We start from the raw sequence: 12,971 nt of genomic DNA, 5'->3' as shown, positions 1-12,971 counted from the left end.
GAATATTACCATAAAAGATGGGATGTGAAATACCTGAACGTCTGCACGTTGATTTATATTTTCAAATGTCCATGTACCGATGATAAAATTTAGTAAAAGTTTTGACAATTGTACGATATCGAAAACACTGGTGTAATAATTTTTCAGTAATTCAGAGATTTCTTTCGTTAAAATCAAATACGTTGTTGCATACACGAGCGCATCGAAAAGGTTGAGGTATATAAACACCATAAGATGGTGCCAAGGGAACGTCACCATCTAAAAATTGATATCTAAATAATGGAAATGAAAAATCATCTATTTTATCGTAAATTTTAGTACTAAAAAATGAAAACAACAGGTTATTAATTTAATGCGTCCGAAGCGTTTTTCTGGATTAACCTTCATCGGGAACGCTGAAAGCCGAATATTTGAAAGCCGAGGATGTATAAGAACCGAAACAGTTGAAGAGCTGCCCGTTAAAGATATAGATAAGTAGATCTAGGAAAGGGCAGTGTTCATTGTTAGTATTAGTTTTATTTAAATCCAGTTCAACAGGGTAAATCACGTTAGTGAACGTACTGAAGTCGTCATTATTGAGAGACAATATATCACCCAAATAACTAAAAGTGTTATTAAATGTGTATATCAGATGTTGTTTCGATGGATAATTGCTGATTTTTTTCAAAAATTGTAACTCGTAACAATATGGAAACAGGTCCGCAATAATTGGTGCACACTTTGTCCCCATTGGCATTCCGATAATTTGACGATATACGGAATCTCCATAACTACTAAACAAAAATATCTAGTAAAAATTCAAGTGCAGTTATCGTATCAAAGCAGGTGCAATTGACATAGACCTTTTGTTTGTTGTTACTAAAAATGACATAAAAGAGTTTGAACATATATATTCGCATTCTGACTTTTTAAATGCCCATTTAACAAAAGTTTAATTAGGTATGTATTTTTTTTCCTAGTGAAATTATGAGTCTTAAGTGGTATATAGGGGAGAAAAATCAAAACATTTTGAACAGATTCGAAATCACCAATATGAGCATGCAATTTATCAAGTACTTCCAACGAATATTTGACACTCCAAAAGTAAATAATTCCACTACATTTGTATTTTCAAAGGCATTTTTTGAACAATTTATTACCAGGTTTTTGATTGTACCAAGTGTACAAGTAAGTAAAATAGACAGTTTAATAGTGGAACTATGGCTTGAAGAAGGAATAAATCTTTATTTGTAAGGTATTTTGTGCAGCTTCGGAATTCGAAGCCAGTATATAGTGAGAACTTTCATATTATTCGGTTCTGCTTGTAAAGAGGTAGCTTATAGTTTTATTTGTTACAAATGTCATTTTCCGAAAATTGTTTCAGTTGGAATGTTGGTGAAATCGTGATTCCCTTTTGCAGAACCTCAATATAAAATTTACGTCAAACAATAATGTTATTATTGGCAGCCTTATCAGCCGGGACAAAATAAAATTATTGCCGAGTCCTTTTAGCTTACGTATATTTTATTTTGTTTTTGTTTTTAGTTTCTCTCATGCGATTGCGGTACCTTTTTGGTCAACTTTAATGTTTTGCGTCTAAATATGAATTGTAACACTTAATGGTGACTAAACAGGTTAAACAAATCCTTCTCAGGAAACAGAAAAAAAAACACATTGGAACAGCACTGCGTTTTTATTATCTTATTAATACATTTTTGTAATTAACTTTTTTTTATAATAAATTGTGTAATTAATATGATGTATGTTGCCATATTTGAATTATCTGGCAAATATGTATATACCAAGGCACAACAGATATATTGTATGGCAGAGGATGGATTGTGCATTTTTTATCAATTAAAATTGACTCACTTGGAAACTGATTTTTGAATAATTATGCTAATTGTATACAATCTAATTAACAAAAAGAAAACAACCATAAGCCGGAAACATGAAGATATGCGTTTGTTATGTTGTTGATGAAATAGATAAAACATAAAATGAATCGGTAAGAGGGATCCCGCTAAAAAATCTGCGGTAATTATGTTAACATTTTGTGAAAAGATTAGGAAGAGAAAAATCAAGGTAACAATCATTGTAATGCGTGAAAAACGGACACGTTCATTATATTATAAAATTATTAATGATAACGCTTCTGAGTACCTCCCAGACCTATTGACATGGACTGTCAACAAAGATATCAATTATAATTTGCGTAATGCTAATACATTTTACGTTCCACAGTGCAGAATAAGCCTATCTCAGAACTCATTTATTCCATATACGGTTCAAATTTTGGAATTATCCTGTCTCGTATATCAGAGAATTGTCTACACAGTATTTTCTGTAAGTCTACACTTAAAAAAAATCTTATTATTAAGAAATAGAATCAAAGGCGCCACATTATTCTTTGACTGGAACAATAATTGTGTATTTGTTTGTTTCTTTCAAATATCATACATTTCTGTTTCAAGTGTACTATGTTTAATATTGTCTTACACAAAGATTATTTTGTATCTGAGGTGACATCGTTAGAAAAAGAAAAATAACTTTTGTCTTATCCATTGCCCTTTGTCTTGTGTTCTTGTTCATAGTTTCTTAAATTCATTTAAAATATAAATGTCTTTCACTTTAAAGTTGCAAAACTACAGGCAGTATCTATAATACTTTTTCGCTATGTGGCTAAAACAGTTCAAAGAAAACCGCTGCAGACAAAGTTATGGCAATTCATCCTTCGCCAAGCCAATAAAATCTTAGACGATTGTGATGCCAATACTTGAGATTGGGTAAGTAAATTTATATGGATACCAATTTTGATTGGTAACATTAATTATCTTACTATGTACATAGAATTTAGTTCAAAATGTAGTAGTGAATATATATTCGTTAGAATCTAATATTTGGTGGAATGTCTATTTTGTGTTTTGTCAACTATTCTTTGTCTTTCTGTTGTTTTTTTCGGTTTTTTTTTTGCCATGGCGTTGTCAGTTTGTCATCGACTAATGAGTTTCAATTTTCCTTTATTATCCTTAATCTCTATTTTATTGTACTCCATACATTAAAGTGGTGAATGATAGTAACATTTGCTGTTTCTACTCTCAATCGATAGATTTACCTGGCACTGAACACTACTGAAAATTCCCAAACAACTATTTTATCGATGTACTGATAAGAACGAAAACGTTCTTGACGCTACTGAATTGAATGCAAAGCGTTTTCTCTTAATTACCTGAGTCAGTACCGAACTGTACTGGATCTCCTGCGCGGATCAGGGTACTGAACACGTACTGAATAACTGAAAAAGATCTTGACATTTTTTCGTGCGGTAATTTCAGGCATTTAAGAGTTGTTCAGTTTAAAATGACCGTTTCAGTAATAAAAACAGTTACTAGTGCGAGATGTGCCTTTGTCCGTGAAATGGACCTCCTAGGGTATATTAACCATAATTTATTATTAAGCCAATACGTATTGTAATACCTCGAATCAAGTAGTCTTCCTTTTTGTCTACATGCATACATGGATTATTATTTATGTGTATACTTCCATTGCTGATTCGATAACAGTATCCACATTATCAATGTATGATCTATGACTTCACACTCGTTTTTTCATCCTATCTTGTTCATTTCACCGATATGTACGAATCTGCAAATGTTACACACTTATCTGTAAACGAAATCAGCTGGTTTGTTATCTTCCGGGTATTTTATTATTGTAAAGCAAGATAAATTATTTGATTTTATCTAAATTGAAAAAAAAAAATCAGGTGTTTTTTCGTCATATTCCAGGGGTTTTATGGAAAGTGATGGCTGTTTAAGAAAAAGCCGGTAAAACGTTTTTAGTTAATGTACCTGGTGAGGTGAGCAATTTCTGTTTTTTCCCAATAAGAAACATACACTAATCTGTATTAGAATAAACGATATAAAATCAAATGAATGATTCATCACAGTACTATATCCGAATATTATTGTTTCTCAAACAATGGCTCTTGGCCAAAAGAGCATTAAAACCAGACACATAAATTGGATGATCGAGCAATACGAACCCAACCAAAAACCAGAATGAAATCAGATTATCCGGAAAGGAAAGTACTTATTGTTCTACTATTGAAACCAGTCGTGTTATTCATGATTAGTAAAAAGCCGGTTTAAAAACGAAAACGCAGGAAGACCACAATAGGAAAATTGAAATAATGTCGTCTGTCGTGAAGATTAATTCCAAACAATTTCGAGAAGTAAGTCAGGGGATGTAGCTGATCATCTAGTAAACGTGTTATAGTTTTTTTTTTATCGATAATTGGGATAAATTTGATCAAAATAAGACACCATTATCACAAAAAAATGGATAAAGTGATAGGCTGCTGGTATCATCTTTAAAGCGGTAAGTGACGTTTAACGGAACGATAGCTTCTATCTTATTTTCTCGAGAAGCCTCTGTATTAATTATGCCTCATACGAATACAATAATATGTCGGCTTTACGGAATACAATCGGTTCCCATAGGAATACAGACTAGAGTCTGTTTGAACTGCAATATTTTAGAGGATGAAAAACATGTACTTTTAAATTGTCCATTGTATGAAGATCTAAGACATGCTCTGTTTATTGATATATTGTGTCATAATGATATGTTTTTAAACTTGTCTGATGAAGAAAAATTTATATATATGTTTAAAAATAATAATACGTATAATATTGTTGCCAAAACCTGCAATAACATTTTAACAAGGAGAAACAGTATTTTATATTATTAACTATTTGTAGTATTTTATAAAATGAATTAGTATAGATATGTATTTTAATAGTCTCTCATAATTCTTTTAAGAATGGCACATACATATATTTTATTGTTTTAAATATGTTTACAGTATATTTAATTAAATAATTGTATCTTGTTTTAACTATGTTGTATGTGGTGAGACTTTAATAAACTATTGAACTGAATCTGAATCTGTAATTTAGGGTCCCATTAATGTTAGTGTTTGTGTCAATCAGCGTGTTATTTTATATACTAACAAAATTTTAGTTCTTATTTTCATCTTTCAAATCATGTTAAAAAAGCAATACGGTTTTATGGACATCTGTACAAACGTATCCGCAGAAACTAGCGACGGAGGTTATAGTGGAATAAAGGACACTTAAACATGTCGTGCGTACGACGCGATTTACCTTCACCAGGAACACTCAAACCTAGACATGCGAAATCTAGGGATGTATAAACAAGTCATACTTTAGGAGCTATATATATGAAAAAGAGATACCTAAAGAGAATATCCAAATCCATCTAAAGTCAACTTTGCACGAGGGAGTTATATTAACGTATAGAAAAGATATCAGTTTGTTAATTTGACAACAAGTAATATTCGCCGAGAAAAGAAAATAGAAATAAGTTTTCCAAAAAAGTGACATATTTGGTTCGCAAAATCTATGCAGATGACACATTTGTGATAACATCAGCATAACCAAATGCCTCTGACTACGCAGTTTATAATCACATTATAATCACATCTCTTTTATAGTTGACCTGTTCCTTACATGACGTTAGTGCAGTGTACGTAAGGTCGTGAAAAAGAATCAGATGAAATGATTGTACAGCATATTAAATCGTAATAGGTAAATTATTATTCAGGAAAAGAAATTCACTAATTTTCAATTTAATTTATGATTTTGTGCTGAAGTGTCTTAAATTAAGAGTATTTCTGAACAACGTTAACTGCTTTATACCTTGACTCACGTCTTTTAATCGAAATTGTTTATATTTTTTTCAATCTTAAATAAAATACATTTAATGATTGACCACATCAGTTCTATATCAAGAGATATAACCGTTAACCCTTATCATTTGCATACATAACATTATTTATAAAGCCAAAATTAGATTACTTACTTTTTTGTTACTGACGCGGTCAGTAATAGAAGAGGGACGAAAGATACCAGAGAGACAGTCAAACGCATAGATCGAAAACAAACTGACAACACCATGGCCAAAAATAAAAAGACAAACAGGCAAAGAATAGTACAGATGACACAACATAGAAACCTAAAGACTAAGAAACACGAACCCCACCAAAAATACACTTAACTATGGTAAAGGCATGAATGATGTCACCAATACACAGTAATAGATTTAGTTTGTTCAACTTGACGCTTAACTATGGTAAAGGCATGGATGATGTCACCAATCTTTACTCTGATTGGACGAAAATACGGAATTGAACAAAAACCAACGAAAAAAAGATAAATGCTACAAGAAAAGGAAAACATTACGGACATACAATCAAACTTATACATGAACTTATACAGATAAAACAAAATAAATTCAGGCAAAGAAGGTGTCATTTTCACCACTGTCAAATTGTTTGGATGTTGCCTGTAATAAATGAGCAGGTAAACATCACCGACAGGTTCGTCATATCAAGAACTTTTATAGTTTATCTAACTTTATAAACCCTTGATTAGATCTACACTTGAAGCTAATGCTGGCCAATTAGGCTCTTAATAGCTCGTGTGCTATAAATATATCTTATTGACTTTGTGTACTTGCATATGCAGTCTAAAACTTCAAAAGCGTAATAATAAACTCAAAAATTATAAAATATTATATTAGTACTTGAAATAAACAATGTCAAAATACATATATCGCAAATTTAATCACTTGTCAAAGGCTGAATTATATATAAATCTTCTCCCTTTTGCGTCCGTCCGTCCTCGATACACACACCGACATAGCTATAGGTAGTATGTGTTAAAGTTGTGCTTGACATATAGTTGTTATTGACATTTCTTCATGGTTCTAAACTGTGTCAAGTCTGTTGCATTACAGATTGCAAACTAATAATATCTTATGGTTATGTCTATTTCACAGCTAGGAACTTCTTCATCTCTGAAAAAAAAAACACATATCATATGTTTAGTTACGTATAAGTATATATTTTAATTCTTTAGAGAAAAGAGCATATAACCAACTTTCATAAACGTCAGCCGTCAAATTATGTGCAATTATTTAACTATGATAAAAAAAAACTGATAGAGATTCATGGTTTGTTTTAGACTTTATGCTCACATCTGAATGCGTCAGATATCTTTTTTAAAATATAACAAATCTGCAAGTGGAATTGAAGAATTTACTGCCAATTTAATGCCACTTAAAAAGTATAAAAACAATTCAAAAACAAAAAAAAACAAACAAAAAAATATGCATCCAGGGAATTCAAGAAACGTATCAATTACATAACCCCGCATTCGTACAATTTATTCTTCGGATTGATAGATTGATTGATTGTTTAACGTCTAGTGACTATGTCATGCATATTCAGAACGAGAACAAATTAATAATGAATACAAAAGGTAGGTCCTGTGATAAGGATCGACCGAAGTGAAAGACGGGAAATTTGGAATGCCACTGGTAAATGAGGCTATTGGATAGAGATAGAAATTTAGCCTTGCAACAGTTCACCTACGAATCATTCAAAGAGTATTTGCAAATGTTCTCAACGTGCAAAGAGAATGGTAACGGTGTTGAAGTTCTCATTCTAACCAGACGTGGCTGCATATATATACATTTCTCACAACCAAACGGACGCCCCACTTTGACCAGTGTTTTACTGCCGGTTGGAAGAATACAAAAAGCGACCATATTACTCCTTTGAGGTTTCTTCTCCTAAGTACTATTGTTTGACTTAATATGACATTTGACAAAATAGGTCTTTAAGCTTTCTAAAGTCCTCAACTAAACTGTTAATTGAAGACGATATGCTAATTGCCATTTCAATTTGTTAAGTTGTAAAACAGTATATGAGATATCATTCGTTTACTGATTTCCTATAGGCTTCTACAATAGAGTCGACACTTTTTAACGCAAAGAGGAGTCTGTCGAAGATTGGCATAGCAGACCAAAGAGGAGGCCGAAATGTTTATAAGTTAACAGTTTCAGTAAAAGCAGAGAATTATAATTACGTACTGACTCAGTGTGATTGTCCAAAGAAGCCAAATACTTTGGTTTTTTTTTGTCCATATATTTCTTCAAAACTGTTATTTTTATATTTAGATTATTACAGTACAGCATTTTGTTTAATAGAAGACTTTTTTTTGGGGTCATTGGTAAATATTGAAATCAATTATTGGTGTGAAAACAGTGTATGTATATACAGTTTTTTCATTGTTATGGTAATTAAACAAATATAAACATCCGTATGAATAAACATATCATAGATACCATGATTTTGTACGTCAGACACGCGTTTCGTCTACAAAAGATTTTTATGTTTTAAATATCAAAATAAGTATGTTGCGACAAATTCGGTTAAAAAATTTTGTAAAATTCAATGGCAGCCATGAACATAGGTTAGACTTTCCGAAAAATGGTGTCTATATATTTATAGGTGAAAATAATGCAGGTAAAAGCTGTATTTTTGAAGGAGTTAGGAGGTGTATGCACACTGAGTTGAACGATACAGTGTCAGCAAGACACAATCCTGACTATATATCGTATGTTATTTGCAAGTTCGAAAATGCAAATAACGACATGCTGACATCATGTTTTGTTTCATACAAAGACGGCAATGATACAGTTTTTCGAAAAATAGTTCTTTACAAGAGTAATAATGGAAATATTATTACTCGTTCCATCAGTCGCAAAATGGACATTAAATGGGGATCATTTAAAGAAGAAACTTTGTCAGATGACAAAGATAAACTTTATAAACTATTCTCTCAACTTTTGGAAGTCAAAAACAAAGACGAAATCGATTCAGCTTACTTCATTAAATTCTGCCAAATCCATCCAAGTGATAATAATTCCATTGAAAACTTTGATCAAGCTTTCGAAAAAATAAATTTTGAAACAATTTTTGCTAACAGAGGCATAAGTCCTAATCAATCTTCTCGCCAAATACCAATCAATAAAGATCAAAACATATACAAAAGTGCAAGCGATCTGGCATACGTGATAAGAACCCATTTAAATGACCGTAAGGAATGTACAGATGACGGTAGTGAATCACAATACTTCAGATGGCTGACAGAACCCCAATCATACAAATTTGAGTTCAAAGATAAAACAGATAAAACAGAAATTCTTGTAACGTGCAACAACGATGATAAACCTTTCCCGATACTCAAAGCTCCGGAAGGTATCTTAGAAGCAAAGATCATGTCTATTACCTTATCTGATAAAGGTACAACGACTCTACTTATTGACGAACCAGGAAGGGGAATGCACCCGTCCATGGTTGACTGTTTGAGAGATTTAGTCTTGTATGATGTCAACAAAACCCAAAAGAAGACTGTTATATTTACAACACACAACCAAAGATTTATTTGCCCCTCGACATTTGAGAAAATATTTTATTTCAAATCTAGTAAAAGCGGATCTGAAGTAATAAGTCTAGGGAATGAACTTAGCAACAAAAAACTGAAGAGTAAGGAATATTTATGTTGTGATCAGGTTAGTCCCCTTTTTTTCTCGAAACGGGTAATTATTGTCGAAGGGCCTGACGACATACGATTCTTAGGCACTCTAAAAAATATTCTGTTAACAGATGAGTCAAGAAGAAGGTTAGTTTGTGGTGGAAATAGTGAATCTGAACATACATTGAGAAAGTTCTTAACGTCTTTGCATATTATCTCTGTGGGCGGTACCGGTAATGTAAAGGAGATAGAGCCTCTTTGCTCGGCTCTCAAACTCACTGATAGACAACTGCGGTACTACCTGTTTGATAGCGATGCTCTATTAACAATAAAAGCCTTAATAAATCTAGATAAGAAAGATATTGAAGACCCTAGTCTAGAAAAAATCGAAAATAATGATATCTTTGTTTGGTTCGCTTACGTCAAAGCAATTGTAGATAAGTTTGACGAACTATGTTCTAATGATGATTCAAAAAAGGATGGCAGAACAGATGAGCTAAAAAAGAAACGCAAACTGGATGAGGAAAGCAGAATAGAGAAGTTAAAAAAGGAGCTAAAAAAGTATGGCAGAATAGAAGAAGCTTTAAACAGTTTTTACAAAGTCCACGATGACAAACATCATGGACCCAACAAAGAGTGTATAATAAATAAATGTACTGGCATGGAAACATTTTTGAAGTCAAAACATTTAGATATAACAAAAAGTAAAATTTGGAACTCAAATGATATTTCTGATATAGATATACGAGAAATCGTTAAACGAATAGTAGATGTTAGCATGACATATGGGGATGATTGTCAATACATGGAAACGGTTTTCAAGTGCCCTTTCAAGCGTCTATTGCAGTTCCTTGTAAAACATGCAGAAAAATCTTACCAATAGAAATGTAAACAAAACTTTTAACATTCGACAAATGTGAAATACTGATGTCCGTGCATACGACGTGTGTTTCTCCAATAACTTGATCATGTTCTATCAAAACTTTAAGTTTTACAAAGAAAATTATACAAAACGTTTCAGGGTATGACAACCCAAAAGGCCTACAAAGAAAATTCCTGACGTGGTAAAGGCATCTCTTTATGTACAAAATGGTGGATTAAACCTGTTTTTAAAGCTAGCTAAACCTTTCACTAGTATAACAGTCGCATAAAATTCCATTAGATTGACAACAATGTGTGAGCAAAATAAAAATAAAATGAGTCAGTAAAATTCAGCAAATTTCCAACTTTCTACTTGGTGAATGATACTCTAAGATGCAGTCACTGACTATTTAAAACAAAATAGTCTAGTTAATAACGGTACCAAATGTTTAAGTTCAAGAAAATTGATGTTAACATCACCTATATATCTTAAATTCTCAATTTCAGTCTTGCTTATTTCCACTTGAATATTTAAAGAGTTATATTCTAAGGGAACGATAAGTGTGTTTTTCCTTCCTTTTTTTTTGAAACAAGTAGAAACTCCCGGTGAATACATTTACCCTATTTTCCGTCGGTCTTTGAATACAAATGAGTGTAAATTAATATAAATGATATATAAGGCTGGATGAAATTTTGATTTCAATTGATGAAGCAAGCGAGCATTCAATTAGTATGTTAATGTATACGAAGTTCAACGTTTGCCAATATGCTTAAAATGTACATCTGATTGTCTTAAATCTTAAGATTATTGCGATTATGAAATTCACAGTTATCCGTGCAAAACACAGCTGACGTTTTGCCTTTTATTTTTTTTTTTGTAAGATCATTGAATTGAACAGAAAAAAACTTACTACTTATTACTATATCTCAGCCTTTTTAAATCTTATATTTTACAAAATATTTGCATGCATTGAAAAAATGTTTGACAGACAAATATGTTAGGTTATAAAATAGTTTAGGTTGGCGAAATGTATGGGTACGCTATCTTTTACTAGCGTTGGAAATGTATGTGAAACAAGAACTTTACACAAGGCTACACTTTCATTCCATTAGTCTGTAACATATGATAACTATTTTAAAACTCATCATAGAAAAACATTGGGTGTTCTTAAACATGTTAAATAACAACCTTACTTAGATTAAATTGTGAGATAAATACGTAGGTTTATGAGGTCGTGCAAATTCCCGTTTTTTCTTTTTCTTTTTGTCTTCGGTGTATTTTTTCTCTTCTTCTTGTTTTCGGTGTATTTTTTTAGTAAACTATTGAATATTTCAACTTATGATGAAAATTAGCAACTGCAAAAGCAGATGATATATTTAGTATAAAAACAGGGAGCAGTTTTAAAAGTATCTTGAGCAAATACTAGAAAATTGGAGAAGTTGATTGTTTGTTTGTTTGAATATTTATTTATTGTTTGTTAATTTATTTATTTGTTTACTTGTTTGTTTGAATGTTTATATGTTTTTTTGTTTTATAATGAACATTTGAATTTAACAGCATACGATGCTGCTAGTTCTATTTAATATATTGACATATTGATAACAAGATTTGAATAATTAAAATTTAGCAATAGTTTAAAGTACATTGTACATAATTGTAATTTTACATCTAAATGTATTCGATATATAAAAGGAGAAGGTACGATTTGTGGTCAAATTTGTACTAAAACGAATTATATTTCAAGTTTGGTCACTTAAATTCGAAAATAAAAAGGACATATTCATATCATTCAATATTTCAATATGGTCAATTAATACGACCAACATGTACCTTCTCTTTTACAACTCTTTGTAAATTTTCAATTGCTTAATGAAAAAATTTGCGATATTGATAAATATATTGTAATCTTAAACGTGATCAATAAATTACAAATGTATTGTTAGATTTCTTTCTCCTATCTGATAATGCTGAAAATACAAAATAAAATCAAAAGTTCAAAACATGAATTATTCTGGACATTAAGCACGGGCATTGTCACGCGGAACCCCATTTTTTTAAGTCTGTTTTGAAACAAAGCAGTCTCGAAATTAATTGATGCTCAAATATCATCTGTAATATGCCTTTGTCTAATTTGGTAATGTGGACATAACAAAAAGATACAAACAGTCATATTCAGTTGTCAGGAATTAATAATCAGTCTGTCTACTGAAGGTAATATGTGTCCATACTATGAATCAATTATATTCTCACTACATCATATTTCTAAACTGTAAATATTGACAACCCAGTAGAAATTGTATATCAAAACCCACATTACAAACGTACAAGGTAAACATAAGGCCGTTTCTTGGATATTAAGCGACTCCCGTAATTTACTATTTTTTTTTGGTCAAAATCTAGCACTAATTGTATATTTTTATTGTTGATATTCACCCCATATGTACCAAGTGTTAGATTAGTTTTATTGATATTAAAGAAATTTCTTGGTATTCCTAAACGGAAGATTTTATACACACAGAAGAAGAAGTATACAACAAAATTATTTTCATTTAACTGTGTATAATATGACGCAGGTTTCTTCAAAAGTGATGATTTTCTATATATTGTTTGAAATTTCACAGTGATATCATACTTTAACTTTGTTTAAACCTGTTTATTTACTTTTGACTTTAATTATTTATCCCTTGTAATTTTTTATTAACTGTGTATTTGCATTCAGATGT

The 12,971-nt window shown here is 31.3% G+C and overlaps 1 protein-coding gene across 1 annotated transcript; it reads left to right on the top strand.

Annotated features, from left to right (window-relative positions):
* Positions 1–8,616: 8,616 nt before the first annotated feature.
* LOC127706682 (uncharacterized) lies at positions 8,617–12,417 on the top strand. The gene has a single exon (XM_052211341.1). It carries the CDS (start codon positions 8,617–8,619, stop codon positions 10,267–10,269), a length of 1,653 nt encoding a protein of 550 aa, XP_052067301.1. The 3' UTR covers positions 10,270–12,417.
* Positions 12,418–12,971: the final 554 nt, after the last annotated feature.

This window comes from Mytilus californianus, unplaced genomic scaffold, assembly GCF_021869535.1.
Source record: "Mytilus californianus isolate M0D057914Y unplaced genomic scaffold, xbMytCali1.0.p SCAF_6, whole genome shotgun sequence".
In the NCBI taxonomy this organism is placed as follows: Eukaryota; Metazoa; Mollusca; class Bivalvia; order Mytilida; family Mytilidae; genus Mytilus; species Mytilus californianus.
Note: the sequence above shows the minus strand (reverse complement) of the source record. Positions and strands in the feature narration are given on the sequence as shown.